This window comes from Montipora foliosa, chromosome 8 (assembly GCF_036669935.1).
Source record: "Montipora foliosa isolate CH-2021 chromosome 8, ASM3666993v2, whole genome shotgun sequence".
In the NCBI taxonomy this organism is placed as follows: domain Eukaryota; kingdom Metazoa; phylum Cnidaria; class Anthozoa; order Scleractinia; family Acroporidae; genus Montipora; species Montipora foliosa.
In genome coordinates, this window is record NC_090876.1 from 24,377,499 (window position 1) to 24,395,237 (window position 17,739).

Sequence of the window (17,739 nt, forward strand, 5' to 3'; positions counted from 1 at the left end):
ATATCTCTAAAATTCCATGTATTCCTATTCCGGAATACGCACCCTGAGAAACGGATGAAACACGCAATGCCCGTAGTCAGAACTCCTTCGTTTCAGAGCACGCTAATATGGAGCTCAAGCAACGAGGACGCCTTCGAGGACGAGAACAGCAGCAGCACTGGTTCTAACAACCCCGCTAGTGTGTTTTACGCTTTGGTAGATTTCCTCGCTGTTCTCGGTCCGACAACGACGTGAAATGAACAAATTGGACGTTATTTGGAACACGTTGGCACCCTACAATAATCTTCAAGCCGACAGCTGCTCCTTGGGTATTAAATAATAATAATAATAATAATAATAATAATAATAATAATAATAATAATAATAATAATAATAATAATAATAGTAATGATGATGATGATGATGATGATGATAATAATAATAATTATAACCAATTCGCACTTCCAACGAAACAAACTACTACTACTGCTACTTAATGATAATGATAATGATAATGACAATGATAACGATAATAATGATGATGATAATGATATAAGAGGAGGAGAAGAAGAAAGAGGAGGAGGAGAAGAAGAAGAAGAAGAAGAAGAAGAAGAGGAAGAAGAAGAAGCAATCAACGGTAGGCATTTCATTGAATCTCATGGTGATCATAATCTTTTTAAACACAGACAAACCAAAGTTCTGGGAAAGCATTAAAGTATCAAAGCATCAGCGGTCAGCAGTCAGAGAGTTGTACTTGTGTGTCCGACCTGTCTTTCAAATTACTCTTTTTTACTTTGGCTTCCCACTTTCATGAGCTTTTACAGTTATTAAGGAAGCCATTACTCTTTTTGTAATTTAATTTTCTTCATTGTAAATTTGTACTGTTAGGGTAATATAGTTGTTGTTGTTGTTATCAAAAGCCCAATTTTGAAAACCTAGCCAGACTAAATCTTGCTCCACTGACATATTTGACTTGATAATGAGGTAAGAATAGCGCCGAAATGTCTTGGTTTTCATTTGTTCAGCTTTGAATTCCGCTTCGTGTTTAAAAAGATATTAAGAAATGTTTCCTTACAAATTTTTATAGCCTAAGTCACTACAGACGTCTTATAAATTCCATACGATATTATTATTATTATTATTATTATTATTCGATTCGATTCGATTCGATTCTCCGCAGTTGTTCCACTGGGTAATATTTATTGTGTCTCAGCCACTCCCCGTAGCTTAGAGACACAACACGTTCCGTAACAGGTGAGCAGTTCCAAGGATGGCCGATAATTGTACCCTTTTACGGAAGTCAAGTACATCTATCTAGCTTGCCAAACCAGGTCTTTGCACCTTTTGATATGCTTCCAAGAGCACCAATCACGATAGGTATTATTGTGACTTTCGAGGCTCCATGAATCCTTTTTATTTCAAATGCTAGTTCCTGGTACTTTTCAACCTTCTATTCAGTTTTGTTGATGTTCTGGTCCGCTGGCACAGCTATGTCAATAATTGTCAATTTCTGCGTATCTTTATTCACTCGAGTAACATCTGGCCAATTATGTTTCAGCTCTTTGTCTGTGTAGATAGTCATGTCCCAGGTAATCCTCACTTCTCCATTTTCTGCGGATGGCATACTTCCTGCACATCTCCCAGTGTACCCTTGTCGTGGCGCTTCCTATACTCTCTCTAGGCAAGCTTCTTGCATCCACTGACGATGTGTCGTAATGTTTCAGTCGCATCTCCACACAATCTACACATTGGTGTCTCTGAGGTCTTATCTATGCTGTACTTGATCGAGTTTGTTCTTAAAGCTTGTTCCTGAGCAGCAAGAATCAAAACTTCTGTCCTTTTTTAAGAATCCATTCATGAGCCATCTCCAAGACTCCTCTCCAGCTTCATCTGATATTTGTTGGACAAATGTACCACGCAGGGCTTTCTCCTTCCAGTTTTTAACTTTCTCGTCTTTCCTCCTCCTCTCATAGTCCTGCAGACTCTCTTCTTCAACAATAACTTTCTGGCAGCTTGAAGCATCCACTCTGTGCTCTCTCTTAGGTAGCCATGAAGGGATTTGCTCTCCCTTCTTACACACTCCTCGATGCCGATCAGTCCTCTTCCCCCTTCCTTTCTCGGCAGGTACAGCCTCGCAACATTATTCCTGGTGTGCATACAACCATTCATTGCCAGGATCTTCCTAGTACTTCTATCCATGTTGGCTACCTCCTCCATTGTCCAGTCCAGAATACCCACGCTGTAGCCTACAGCCCAGGTACTGATGCCATGGATCAAATTTCCTCCATTGAGTTTTGATCTACACAACGTCTTGACTCTACTGATATACTCGGATGTTCTCTTGCCTTTCATTTTGGTGTTGAGAGTCTGGTTCAACTGTAAGATGCCAAGGTATTTGTAGCCTTCCTCCGGCTATTTCCCCGATATGCTGGTTGTCGGGTAGTTCTCTTCCGCTACTGCCAACTTGTCTTCCCTTTCCAGGACAGCACACTTGTCTAGCCCAAAAGACATCTTCTTAATATCTTGCGAGAAGATTACTATTATTATTATTGCTTTCCTTTAAATCTCACTCTTTTCTCTTATGGTGCAGAGTTGATTCCTAGGACTAGGGAATTATTAAGTATTAGCACGTTTTAAGGGTTTGGGCTTTTTTTTGGGCATTTTACCCCTGGTCTGCAGTTTGAATTTTACAGTGACCACGCATGAACAAGCAGAGTTCAACAACCCCTCCAGACACAATAAACATTGCTAGCTTAACATTTGGTGGTTAGTCATTTTGTTCTGAAAAATTAATAGCACTTACAGCGAAAATAAGGGAAATCGTGAGGTTAACCTTGTATAAAAACAATTTTCCTAGCTAAAAACTGACAAAAATTTCGATAACTAGATAAATTCGATTAAATAAATATTCAAATAAATTTGAAGTCAACTCCTAAAATCAGATAATGATTCGGTATATACAATACATCTTGGCCAATCGTTCCATTTCCTTACAATGCGAATAAAGAAAGAATATTGTAACAATTACAGCCCGCGCTTCTGCAATAAAGTTTGTAGTCGTGATTAGCTCTTGTACGATTACTTTTGGCAAACTCAAAGAAATTTGGGAAAAAGAGATTATCAATACATTGAATCAGAGATAGAAATTCTCTACGCTTTTCTAGTGTTTTGCTTTCAAAGAAACTGCAACGGTGTTCGTAACTCATTTCGCCCCGTTTCTGCCTTTCTAACGCCACAATATCCTTAACAGGAGCCGCATACTCAAGTATGGGTCTGACTAGTGACTTTCAGAGCTGCGAAAACACAACTTAGTTGTTTCTTCCGATGGGCCGCTTTATGGAACCCAATACCATATTTGGCTCACTTTTACCCTTGCAAACACTTGCTTGCCGGCCCCAGGACTGGTCAGAAAAGGCGGTTACCCCGAAGTCCTTAGTATTCTCTACCGACCTAAATTGCCCTCCATCTAGTAAATAGGTTTGGTCTTTTTCTTTCTATGTGTGATACGCATCACCTCACATGTATCTTGATTGAAGTGCATCTGCCATTTATTTGCCCATACCCAAAAGTTAATTTTCTCGAACAGATGGGTCACCAAATTTTCTTAAACATGGTGCTTTGCGCGCGCGTCTTCGGCGGTGAACTTGCTTGGCCTGGTCACTTGACTTGAGAAACAAGATGGGCAAGATTCCTTCGCCGGTGTGAGTCCTGCTTGGTTATCAAAGGTGCAATCATGGCTCGAATTATGTGAAAGGCCTCTCTATTCAGTCGGCGAAACTGTTGTAAAGCTTCGAGGTCTTTCGTACTCGATCTCGAAAAAAGATCATTGTATGTCCCTTGCGCTTGAGGAACTTCAAATCAAATACATTCCTTCGAGGTAATGTGCTGATAAGTTAAGATGTCGAACCGTCGCTTGTAAAGACGGCAGGCATCATTAAAATTGAACTTGGAGCGACGATGAAATGCACCGTCGTACAAGAGAAGGATAGAGAAATTTTTAGTCATGGCTGAAGAGACCCCAAGATTCTTCCCATTGCGTCTCCCTCTTGCCTCTGTTGTATGGAACGAATGCGATACTCCTCATTTTATTTGAAATAATTGAAAGCTTAAACACCTGCAATATTATCTATATCTTCATCTTTGTATCGTTAAAACGAGGAATCGATTTCCTTTATTCGAAATTAACCACCTGTTGAATATTCTGGTTGTCACAGTGGGTAATGTCCCGTTCCATACGAGTCGCTAGGTTCTTGCTTTCAAATATCATAAGATACACAAACACAGCAAGCCGTTAGACTTTTCCTGATAAACCGGCGCCAATAATTTGACAACAACTTCTTCTTTCTGATGGCACTACTATAATCCATTATTCTATCTAAGGAGTCGAAATGTCCGATGTATCAAGGTCTTTGAGGAAAAGCCTGGAGTGTTTGTCGGAGAAAATACTGAGTGGTTATACATTTTGTGCATTTAATAGGTCTAGATAATTTTTGAATTATGGCAGCAAGTTTACAATATAGGGTTATTTTGCTCGAGCGTACGGGGGTTGTAGCATAATTGCGAAGGGGATGAATGAACAATTTAGGACAAGGATTAAACGAAGAGTCATAATATTCCGCGGATAAACAACAAACCGTCTTGACAATATTTTCTTGGCAGCAAAGAACCTTTGGAAGCAAAAAGAGAATTCATAAATATTATAAATGCTGCTTTTGGGCCGCAATAGTTCTGCGGGTCTCGTTTCCACTGATTCATCGAACCACTAAAGTTTCTAAAGACCAAACACCTGTTAGGGTGATTACGATAAAAAATTCACATGTTGTCACTTGGCGGCCAGAAACGGACGAATTGACTCATGAAACGCAACTTTGGAAATGTTACGTGCCCATACAAGAATTTATAATTTTGCGCCTTTTCCCACGCAAAACCGATCTTATTTTCCCACTAAAAATAATGCTATTTATGAAATTCGGCTTATAGGAAGTTAACAACAGATGCCAAACGACGGAGAAAAATGTCTGGCGACGACAAGAAAGCCATCCTTGATCAAGAACACGAGGATGACGGTAAACAGTGTTGTCCCAAGGTGAATCGAAAACTACTGATTCCAAAAGCGTTTTATTTCTTTTTCTTTTCCGCCTGGGGATCACTCTTGCCATACCTGGCTTTGTACTTCAAGCAGCTTATGCTTTCGCCGAGCGAAGTGGGGATTCTCATGGGCTTGAAACCGTTTGTAAACTTTTTGGTCATTCCAATATGGGGAGCCATAGTGGACAAATGCCAAAAGAGCAAGCTAGTTATGATTATTTCTATCATTGCTCTCATCTCGGCAACGTTTACTCTTAGCTTAGTTCCAGGGCCTAAAGAGAACAAGATAGTGGTCAAACGGTACTGTAATATGACAGGTCCAAAATATTCCAGCTTGATGGACATAAACAGGCCAGTGATTGACAGTCCGGACTACGAATTTCCAGAGCCCGGAATAGATAAAATGGTCAAGACAGAGCTGCAACCAGACGCTCTCATTAATTACTTTTATAAAGGTCCCAAACCATGGTCTCTTGAACTTTTTATCAACCTGGATGAAGAGACAACTGTTCGGGTGGAGCTGGACACAACAAAATGTTTTATGGCTTTATTTCTAATTACGTTTTTCGGTACTTTAATCTCAGCTCCGACTTTGGCTCTTGTAGACACAGCAACGCTGCAACTTCTCGGTTCTGAAACTCATAAGTACGGGATGCAAAGGCTGACCGGATCTATCGGTTGGGGTGTTGGAGCTTTCGTGGTCGGTGCATCTTTAAAGACGACGCACAAATGTGGTAAAGACAGAGATTATGAGATCGTTGATTATATTCCTTGTTTTTACACATTTGCGGGTCTGATGTTTATGGGATTGATAACCGCGACACGTTTTAAGTTCGAAGAGAAAACAAAGAAATCACGAGGTGCAAGCTTAAGTGTGGGGCTCCAGGCTTTGAAGAGCACAACATATCTCATGTTTCTATTTACCGCTTTGTACTTAGGTTTTCTAATGGCTTTTATCAAGACATTTCTGTTCTGGCACCTAAAAGATCTCGGCGGGAGCCAGCTTCTTTTCAGTATAATTTCCGCAGTAAACTGCTTTGCTGAAGTTAGTATGTACTTCCTTTCAGCAAGGCTGATAAAAACGATAGGCCATGCCAAAGTCTTGTACCTAGGCTTAATCTGTTACGCTGTTAGACTATTTTACTACTCAGCCATTCCTATTCCATGGATGGTTCTTGCAGTGGAACTTCTACCTGGTATTACAACAGCAGCGGTGTGGGCTGCTTGCCTATCGTATGTCAGTATAAATTCAGGCCCAGGCGCTACCACCACGATGCAGTGCATTTTACATGGGGTGCACTGGGGCCTTGGATACGGAGCCGGAGAGGTCATTGGAGGAATTATGGTGCATCATTATGGTGCCCCGACTACATTTATTATTTTTGGTATTTTATGCCTCATTATTTTAGGCGTGTACGTTTTGATCAATTACTTCTGCGGGCCCAGAGATGATAAAAACGGCTGTGAAGGTTATAACGAGGTGTCGGATTTCAGTGATGATGACACGAAAAAGTAGCACGTAGCTTGCGGGTTTTAAATGAAGCCACTCCTCTGTAAAATGGCTGCCGAATTTACTCTAAGCGCCCAATTGTGTTGTAAACTAGCTATATATCGATACAACGGAGGCATCAATGTCTCCGTTGTGAATCTTCAGGGAGCTACCTGTATTAGATTGCTAAGACGCTCATGCAATAAAACCTCTACCCACTGCCGGAGTGGTAACATTAAGCAACAATGAGCACAGTCACAGCAACGCGCTGACACTGAACAGCATTTTTATTATTTTCAAATGATGATAACCTTGTAGTTACAAGGGTGTCTTTATTTTGATGTCCTTGACACGATTGTTTTATCTAGACGATTATTACAGTTAATTTAAAAGCGATTTTTTTTTATTACCCTTTAAAAGTTTAGGAATTGACCCTTCAACACCCAAACCGGCATAAACGGGCCAGACTTACGTAAGTATTTTGCTCTGTCTAATGCCAGACGATTTTACTAGTAAATGGGGAACCCCCGGGAGTCAATGAGTTAATTAATTAATCACTCACTGAAAAACCATGTCCCCATTAGCTCTTTAACACCCAAACTGTCCTAAACCGGCCAGACTCAGTATTTTACTCTGTCTAACGCCAGACGCTTTTACTCGTCAATGGGGAACCTCCGGGAGTCAACGGATTAATGAACGCATTGGTCTTGCAACGCCTAAGAGGACTTAACCTTCCCTTGCTTTCATTGATGCTCTTTTAATGGAGATTACTTGCTTATACAGTCAACTCAGAATTGGTATAGAATTTGGTTTGGTGAAGACTTTCTTTGCTTTGGGTTAGGTTTTAGCGTTTAGGAACAAGTTTTCATTTTATCCTAACACTTTTAGACACTTTATTTTAATGACTGAGTTTGTCTAAAAATGATCTTATTACAAAATCCCCTTTATGGTGGAAAAGATTGACTATTTCATGGCGATATGGTTGGCGAAACTGATTCTTTTAAATAAGCTGAACGCTAAGGTTATGTATATGGAAGATCCTTCTGTTGTTAAAGCAATCCTTCTTTGAAAGTGCAAGGTGCATTTTCTATCGTGCAATTGAGAATAGCATGCGTCTAAACGTATAGCATTTCCCCCGCTATAAGCCGCCACCACTGATGCTGTCTGGCTCTTTAGTCAATGGGATATATTCCTACAAAATATTGGGTGTACATTTTATCGGATAATCTCCCCTGGGTCTCCCGCGTTGACTACATTTTCCAGCGAACTCGCACAGCCAGGCGGCGTTGCAGGCTTCGCACGGGTGTTTTACTCAAGGGAGTAACAGTTAGGTTACTCAAGGGTGTAACAATTAGGTCTTATCTCGCTGTATTACAGTGTAGTACACCTGACTTGTACAAATACGCCTTGCCATTACACCTCCCTAGTATGGTTCATCCTCCCGGCTTATCTTAGTTACATTGTGGAAAGTGCACAGAAGTTCGCCCTGTCGCAGTTAGAAATGTTCTAGACCATCCGTATGAAACTGCATGCTTTAGCTGTGGGCTGGGGACATTACTTGACCGTTGCGATGCTCCATTCAAGAAATTTGTACAAAATGTCAAGTGCTGCGGTTTCCTTGCACATCTGCTCCCGCAAATCTTAAGTGACAGTCATTGATATCTTTTTCCGTTGGGTATTGAGAGACGTGATTTTAATTAGCGAATAAAAAGCAGCTTAACTCTTTCCGTAAGCGTGTACCCTACGTATGTGTAATTGACGAGGTTACCCATATTGGCCTTGTCTCAATATGTCCTTCGTTTGGGTTGCGGTCGCAATTAAGGCCCTGGTGACCAGACTTAAAAATCCCTTAAAACCCCAACGACTAAACCTGTTCGCCATCACACTTAGAGCTTCCATAACAATGTGTGCAATTTCTCTACAATTTCCTAGTTTTAAAACAAGAGCTTGTCGCTTAATTGCCGTCTCAATCTTTCTACTTCTGACCTACCCATCCCAGGGTAAACTATGTTTATCAAGAAGCAAGCTTTCTCTCTTTTCTTTATTAACGCTGGTCTTCCTGCATTTATTACCCTTACTGTTTGAAAGTTAAAGTGGTACTACGACCAAAAAAAAAAATTGTTTTTCCTTTGGATTTCAAAACTATGTTAACTAAACACTAACTCACCCAAGTTTTAAGTTCTGATTTTAAAAAGACACCTGTTTATTCTAGCTGGAATTTTCTTATTTATTGGTCCGCCATTACTAACTTTAAAATCTTGAGAGAGATGGGTCGAGGAGAAAATGACGACAAACACTCACTAGTTTAAGAATGCAATGCGTGTGTACGCGGCCTAATTAATATGCAGCACGGGAGTTTCGGGCGTGTTTTGCATATAAAATAAATTGCGTTTACACGCTGAAATTTTAAGCTAGTGAGTAAATGACGTCATTTTCTCTAGATCCAACCCTCTGAGGTCCAATCGGCCAGTTTTGAACGTGAGTAATGACCATGAAATCCAAAACTTACACTCAAAATAAACAGCCTTTGGATAAAACTCAAAGCTCAAAATTTTGCCAGTTAGGTGTTAAGCGAACACGCTTTCAAAATCTGAAGGAAAAAAGGAAATGATTTTTTGATCATAGTACCACTTTAAAATCCACAATATTTTAGCTTCTTGTTTTTCTTCATTTGCTTCTATGGTTTTCTTCTTTTTTTCTTTAGACATAAAATTCTTTATTTTTGCCATTTTGCTACAATCTTGGACAAAATTGGATCCCCCCTCCCCCCAAAATCAATGATGAATCCGCGCCCAAGTTGGGGGAGGGGTGGTCTTCAATTTCCATTTGAAATGTCGAAGATTGTAAACTGCTTCTTAGTTATTTTCTAGAGGGCATTATACCTTTCTTAAGTCTATTACTTATTTTATGTACATGTGTATCTTTATTTACGTGTGGTACAAATAAGCTATTTTGTTGGAATTTTTTTGTTTTCTTGGTTTTCTTCATTCGTATATTGCTTAAGACCATATTTCTTATCAGCTGCTTCGATGCCATTGTACGATCTCACTTTCCTGTGCCGTCACTGTATTTGTCAACCAATCCTCGCATTTTCGATGAGACGTTCTTCCAGCACAATGCAAATTAAATTTCGACACGCACCATTCCACGTCTATCTACTTTTTTCGGCAGGTTAATTCCATCGACGTGCAAGACACCACACATACCCATTACTTTTCTCCTTTTCCGATTCACTTTCTTCATCTCCTCATTTTTCCATTTTACAGTCCCTGCACCAAAGACACTTCTCATGTATTTAGCTCATGAACGGAGTTTCTCCCCTGGACATCCCCCCCCCCCCCCCCCCCCCCCCCGACCCGAAATAATTTATATTTTAATTTTGTTTTTCATTTGCTCATGTACGATTCTTTCCTCTTCTAACACCCCTAAAGACTTTTATCCTTCAGTCTCACACAAAGGTGATATCAGTGCACTATTACCGTACACATTCAGGTCGTTCATGAGGAAAAGGTGGTTAACTTCTGGCCTTGCCAATGTCATTCCAAGGTTTCTGTCGACACAAAACGAATTGCATTGGGATTATAGTGATCGCAAATAAGAGTGGACTAACGAGTCAACAAGCTCATTGTTTACCAGCTACCAACTTGATCGTCCATTCCTTCACACTTTGATGAATCAGTTTCTTGATATTATTTTTGATATGGTTTGGCTATCTAAACGTTCCACGACGAGGTAATTTTGTCTTACACATTTGCAATGTAAAGAATTGTTTCGGGTTTACACACTCAAGCAAACTAGGACATTTTACGATCAGATTAGCGAAGTGAAAATTTTTCAAATGAGTAATTTGACTGCGAATTTAATTATGATTTACACTGAAAATGATCATATACAAGTTGCTTGACAACGGCAAAGTGACAACGTATCGCACTGGTCATCGGGCTTAGCAATGTTTTGTGATTCCAAATGTTAGTGCGAAATAATTGTAATGACAAGTAGGGCTAGGGTTAGGGTTTAGACCAGGTACGAAGGAAGCATTGTCCCCTTCAATTCAGAAGCTTAACTTTATGAAATAAAAAAAGAAAAAACGAACTTTGAATATGTAAAATTTCGCCTGTATTATTCGCTCGAAATATATTCATTACATGATTATGGAATTTTCGGTTAAAAGATAGCCACAATACCGTATCTAGATAGGGAACGATTTTGTCTTCTTCTTTTCCTCGGCTTCTCTCGAGGCTTTCTTCGCTTAAATGTCCCAAATTTCGTCGCCTCTTATCTCGTGGCCTTTCCTGCTCTTTATCCCGTTGCTCGTCACTAATATGATTTCCCGCAAGAAAAACGCGGGTTGCCAGATGGAACGCTGCCACGAGAATTTCCACCAAGGAAAATTACCCAAATATCCCCTTCCCTAGGGGCACTCCTACCTCCCCACCTCCACCCCCACAGTCTGTGCGGGCGGACAGACGGACGTACGTGACGTCATAACCAAAATTTCTGGGATGGATAGATTTACCAAAAAAATCTTACACATGGTGCTCCGCTTCGCGCCTGAGCTCCGCTACCAAAACAATGAGATCATAGATCACAAAAAGGTGATTTTAGCTCATTTATTCCTGCAACGATTACAACATTTTCAGACGCAAATCCCGCAGGAGTTGCTCAGAGGTAAATAGCAAAGGATATTTGGAGTTTGAGTAGCCAATCCGAGCGCGAGTTCAACGCTATCCACTGTTTTAGTATATATTAAAGAAAACGCTATCCACAGGATAAATAACTATCACCGGATATCTCCACTTAGTTTTTCTGAAGTTACTTCTCTGGGTGCTGAGCTATCAGAAAGGCACGCAGTTCATTTTTCGCGCAACTGATTCCTGAGGCGAATTTGTCCAGTAAAGTAAGCTGCTAATCTTTATTATCGTTTTTGTTCTAGTGTACAAAGGAAAATTTCAAAATATCGGCAAATAAACAATAGTAATCATATGCATCCCTTGCCTGCCCATCAACAGGTCTGTCGAGTGTCTGTCAAGTGCAGGTGATCTTTCTAGAACCACTCATTTTTTTAAATTGTAGTCTGCTAATTGACTTCCTTAATAGAGGACCCAGGAGTACCAGAAAAACCAATGGTTGGAACACAAATCGACAAAGTTTAGGCTAAATCAGTCATTTTGGTAATTACGTAAGAATAAACGAAAGTTTATAATAAACCTGGATACTAACTTAGACAATCTGAGTAGTCAGATTGTCCAGGATGGAGCCGACTGATTTTCTTTTTCCATTCTTAATTCTTCCCAGTTGTTCAAATTGTCTAATTTAATTGATGCAGTTATGGATATGTTGGCTCTATTCATGGTAACTGTTAAGAAAAATAGCACGCTTCCGAGGATTGTTAGTCACATGCGTCTTGTGTTAGACTTCGGGGTCGATTTCGCCAAAAATCTCTCCTTGTCGCTTTTTGTTCTTGCTTTTTCGTAATTTCTTTTCACGACAGTGTTTTTACAGGCTGTTTTTCGATTCTGTTATTCATTGCGCTTGTTAAAAAGCCCACTCAATAACGAATTAAAGTTAATTTGTAGTATCCATTGAACGGCAAAAATGAACGGAGTCTTGGACTAGACATTAAATTCATTAAATCAGAAAAAGACCAAAGAAATAACAAAGAACCGATTTGGATGAGCGGCTTCTAAGAGCACCTGCGCTAAACCAGCAAAACACCAGCCTTTTATATGATATCCCATTGAAGTCACACCTCACACGCGGCTTTAACAACTCAACCCTATCTATATTCTACTACAAATAAACAGCTCACAGTTCTTGCACACGGCAATCACATCAGCCGTGAATATTACTGTAGTGAGTCTAATAAGTTGACTTAAATCAGAATTATGTCTTCCAAAGAAACAACGGAAAGCATTGCAAACGACGACGCGGAAAAGAAAGAGGAAAGGAAGAATGAGAAAGAAGCATGTTGTGCTATCAACAAAACTTATTTGGTATCTAAAGGATTTTACGTTTTCTTCTTTGCTGCTCAGGGTTCATTGTTACCGTATTTGGCTCTCTTTTTCAAACAGCTCGAGTTGCCAGCTAATGAAATCGGGGTTATAACCGGAATAAAGCCCTATATCGCGTTCTTCTTTATTCCGTTTTGGGGCTGTGTCGCCGATCGATTCAAGAAAGGAAAGCTCTTGTTTGTAATTTCCATGGTGGCCATAGTTCTAGGCATGGTCGCGTATGCACTTGTTCCCATCGATATTTGCAACACGAAACTGACAGATATTCATAAAAGGGACATCCTAAACAAAGGCAAGCATCATTTACAAATGAAACAAACCAGTCCTGAAGCAATTTCTTCCCAAGATTTCCAACTGAACTTGGAGAAAGATGGACAGAGTTTCGAGCGCAGGAAGAGAACTTCCTACACTTCCAAGTTAATAAACCATATGTCTTTGGCTAAGGAAGGATCACACTTTGCTAAGTTAAACATGCGAACTACACTTGCTGACATGGCTTCCTTTGGTCCAGAAAATACAACCTCTGTGGATGGACTCTCAGAAATGGAAGATAAATCTCTTGAAGAAACCCCATGGTCACAATCAGACATCATCGCTTTTCAGGATGAGAAAAGAAAGCCGATTAAGAAGAAAAATAGTTTAATTTTTCTTTATTTACTTCTAGCTACGATTGTCTCGACAATACTGTCTTGTCCTAGTCTTACTCTTGCAGACACAGCAACCGTTAACCTTTTAAGACGAAACGAGGAGACACATAAGTATGGCAAGCAACGGCTGTGGGGATCCGTTGGCTACGGTTCTATGGCCTTTCTCATAGGTGCTGCTGTTAGTCAAACCCATCTTTGTCATCCTGGGAGTGCCCGGCACAAAGACATCAACTATTATCCCTGCTTTGCAATGTACGCTGTTTACAACATCATTGCCCTTGTGATAGGTACGCGCTTTGACTTTGACAACAATTTCAAGGCAGCGACACAAAAGGACGATGAGCTCTCTCAAAATAAAAACGAGGCCAAAACCAATGGTACAGCAATCCTAGCAGGACTTAAACTCCTTACTCGACCGAAACACGCAATGTTTATTTTGACTGCTTTTTACGTAGGGATCACAATGGGCTTCATCCGAGTATTTCTTTTCTGGCACCTGAAGGACTTGGGTGGTACGCAGATACTTTTCAGTATCATGACCGCAGTAAATTGTGTTGCCGAGGTTACTTTATATTTCCTATCTACTAAGATTATTGCCTCTGTTGGAGCAGTACGAGTGCTGTATCTTGGGTTGACTTGCTATTCCATGAGGTTGTTCTACTATGCTTTTGTTTCCAATCCTTGGACTGTTCTTCCGGTTGAGTTGCTTTCCGGAATTACTACTGCAGCCGTGTGGGCAGCCATGATGTCATATGTAGGGACGCACTCGATAGAGGGGGCATCTGTAACATTGCAAGGTGAGGCTTAATTACGAGAGGTTGTTGCTTTATGTTATGCCAGCACAATGTCAGTCACTCAGTTAGTTTCAACGGCATCAGATTTCAGTCTGTGCCAGTGAAACAAGAGACGTTGCTTTGAATAGAGGTTGACCAATACAGTGTGTTTATAATAAGTCAATAAGAGTTGAGAATAGAATCTTAATTAGTTACAGCTGTACACAAGTGAGAGTTGTCACGTATGATGCCTTTCCGGTCAAAGTCTCGGTGTGAGCCAATCTGATTGATCTTGACAGTTTTTATCACGTGCGGCAATGTAATAAAGCCTTCATAAAAGAGCTTTACTTTACGGTGAGGTAGAATATTGGCTGCAAAGTTTTCGGTAAAGAGAGCGGATGACTTTTTTAGAAGAACCTGATTAAAGACTTTACCAGAGGTAATCTATTCCAGTTTCTCTTCACTGGAGTAGCTCACACCATTCAGCAGAAGATGTGATTCGGACTATGAAACTTCACTCTTGACTTTGGACGTTAACCTTATCTTGAGGTCTATTAACAAAGCTTCGAAATCGAAGGTTTAGACTGTATCACATAATCTCCATCATCAAAATTATCTCTGTTGCCACGTGTTCATATCTATTCGGCGGATGGTTCGTATCCTACATTTCTCTTTCAGATGGCCTCCTTCATTTTTCTATTGATGTCCTCGGTTCCCAGGCCAAGGATTTTCACACCCTTCCAGTCGATCTGGTGTTTCATATGGCATGTGCATGAAAATGGAGGTCGTGTTCGACAAAAATTGAATAGGGGAGGAAGCAAAGGTTCTAATGATTTAAAGAGAGGTGGGGGCTATGGAATACTGACCACTTTGTACCATTGTTGTCCCGTGACTGAATATACAGAAATCAGGTGACGACACAGAGCTCATTTTGATGGTAAAGACTTACCGATAAAGACCACACCTGGCTTCGAATTCGGAATTATATAATCCTTTGAAATGAGAGTTTTGATATAACTAGATGTTATTCAGCCTCATTTCTCATTTTTTGTTTTTAAAAGGCATACATCGATTGTATTGTCAGGACAATACATTGTACTGTCAGAACACTGGATGGTACATTGTATTGCATTTTAAGGACAATACAATATATTGTCTTTGTAAAGGAAAAAATGTCTGGACAACAATAGGCTTTCTGGTCGTAGACCAGAATGCAGATGTCCCTTAGAGTTGATTCCCTTTATTTTCTTCATGGTTTTAGGTATCTTACATGGTGTCCATTGGGGATTAGGACACGGATCAGGAGAACTCATTGGTGGATTCTTAATAAGCAACTTTGGAGCTCAAACCACCTTTGCTATATTTGGAGCACTATGCCTTGTGCTTATGGCCGCTTATATTCTGATCAACAACCTAGTAAATGACACTGATAATTAATAATGGACCTGTCAAAGAGACGTAAACAATGTCAAAACAGTCAAAATTCGCCTTATTAGGGGTAATTTGCAAGAACCCTCAGGGTTTGCCATCTCACTCTCCATTTGAAAATCATGCCTCCTTTGGAAATGATACGAATGCTTTGTCGTTCTTCGTAATAAGAAAGAACCCCTAGTCTCATACTATTGGAAAATGTTTCATTTGTGTCACGAGGGCGATACTTGTGGTGTAGATGATGAAGTTTTGATTGCGTACTGTTAGTCTTCATAAGGTTGTGGTTGGTTGAATCTTAGAAGCTGTGATTGGTGCATCTCGAGCTTCTTTGTTTCGGTGATAGAGAAATATTCCCTTCGTGGTCTGGTGCGTTTCTTGATCCAGGCCATCCACGGTTAAGGAAATTCTCTTCCACCATGGCTTAATGGTCAGACCGTCTCGTATGTATCATTTCTTTGACGTTGCTGCTGTACCAGTGATAATCAGAATCAGTAAACCTCGTTCCAAAGTGGACATGGCCGGTGTTTTTAGCAAGGTCTCCACAAGGCGATAAAGTCGGCTGTTATCGTTTCACCTTTTGAGGCAGGTTGCGCCAGTGTGTTTCGTTGAATAACTGCAACTATGATTGGTGTATCGCTTGATAACCGCTGTTTTGGTTAGCCGCGGTTCTCTCGGTGGGCTGAGATGAGATGATTTACCGAATTCCCTATGAATGCGAGACCGACGAAGACTCATGCAAAGCAGAATCGAGTAAAATGTGTATGAAACACAATATTTGCACGTTGGCTGAACACCGTTTCAGAGCTTCGTCACCAAGCATGGCAATATATAACCAACAAGGCGCCATCTCTATTAAACGTAATCACATTGACAAGACAACAAAGGGCGACAAATTCTTTTAATTATTACCTTAGTACTTTATCACAACCAATAGGTCGGAGAGTCCTTTAACACGACATTACTTCTAGTTTGAAGAGACCATATATTAAAGATACATTTAAAGGGCGGAAGAAAGAGTGTTACGTAAAGTACAACTTTATTAATACACGCCACATTCATGAGAGAGGGTTTGTACAAACAATTAGGTAAAGAGTGGTAGGAGGAATTCAGATAAATACTTAACAGACAACTTTGGCAAAAGCTAGTACCTGCAGATTTAGAGATGGCAGACCGGGGCTTTACTATTCAGGAAAGCTTATTGTTCGTTAGAGCTCATTTGCTATTCCAGCATTCACTAAGAGAAAAGACCAGCTGGACCCAGTAGATGTTGAGGGAACCCATGAAATTGCAAATGTCCGGATACCAGTGGTAAAGGGTTATTGGTCTTCTAAGGAGAAAGTACACATTCTTTCTGGAATTTTACCTATTGATTTCCTGCAGTGTGACCCCAATGGTCCCCAGGAGGTTTCCATGCCTGACAGAATAATTACAGTATGTGCTGCTTTAACAAACCTGTCCAATGCCATTGTACCTTTGGATTAAGTAGCAGTGTGTTTAAAGATCAGTCATTTTATGCGCTGTGTAATTAAAACCTGTTCTACTAAATGAGTTTGGCACAACAAAGATTATTGAATAAATTAACCCATTGACCCTTTAAAGTGAGACTTAAAGTTTACTCTAACGCCAACAGATTTTTTTCGTCAACTGGGGGTGTCCTAGGGCGTTTGAGATGTCAATTGGTTAATATAAGGTATCCGCTGACCAGTATCACATGACCATATCACGGACTCAAACTTAGAGCTCACCGAGGTCAGCTGTTTCTTTTTTTAAGTTGACCGCTGACCAGATACTAGTTTTCTATTGGATTGCAGGCTCAGTCTAGGTTCACTCACCTAAACATAAACGAGGCTTCATTTTTCGCGCTTTCTGTGACTCGACGCGGCTACACGGCCATACTACGTCAACTATAGTTCTTACACGGTCAACGCTTTTCGTGCTCAGGTGAAAAACGGTATGGGAAATGTTTTCTTTCTCTATTTTTCGCTGGTTTCAATCCAGTTTGACATATCATGATAGCTGTGGTCCACACTGGCGGCTACGCAGTGATTCAAGTCAAGCATCGGAGGGATATAAACTAGGGCTGAGTGTTTATTTTTAATTTGCTTAGAGCTGCTGTTTTCTCTGTATTGCAATTTTTGGCATATCTTTTGAAGCTCTGATAAGGTTACATGATGCCTGGAGGACCTTTGACTAGAACAGAAACGAAAGGAGAGCGACGGAGAACGACAAGGACAAAACAGAATACCAGTAATAGCTCATACTTAGTTAAAACCGTTACTCCACAATTTCTTTCCTGAGGCACTAAATCGGTTATTATTTTC

At 40.3% G+C, this 17,739-nt stretch overlaps 1 protein-coding gene across 1 annotated transcript; it reads left to right on the top strand.

The window, feature by feature from the left end:
* The first annotated feature begins 927 nt into the window (after window positions 1–927).
* On the top strand, window positions 928–17,016 carry LOC137968410 (uncharacterized). The gene is made up of 5 exons (XM_068814992.1): window positions 928–3,856; window positions 4,960–6,579; window positions 12,438–14,011; window positions 15,249–15,403; window positions 16,799–17,016. Exons 1-5 carry the CDS (start codon window positions 3,810–3,812, stop codon window positions 16,898–16,900), a joined length of 3,498 nt encoding a protein of 1,165 aa, XP_068671093.1. The 5' UTR covers window positions 928–3,809; the 3' UTR covers window positions 16,901–17,016.
* The last annotated feature ends 723 nt before the right edge of the window (window positions 17,017–17,739 follow it).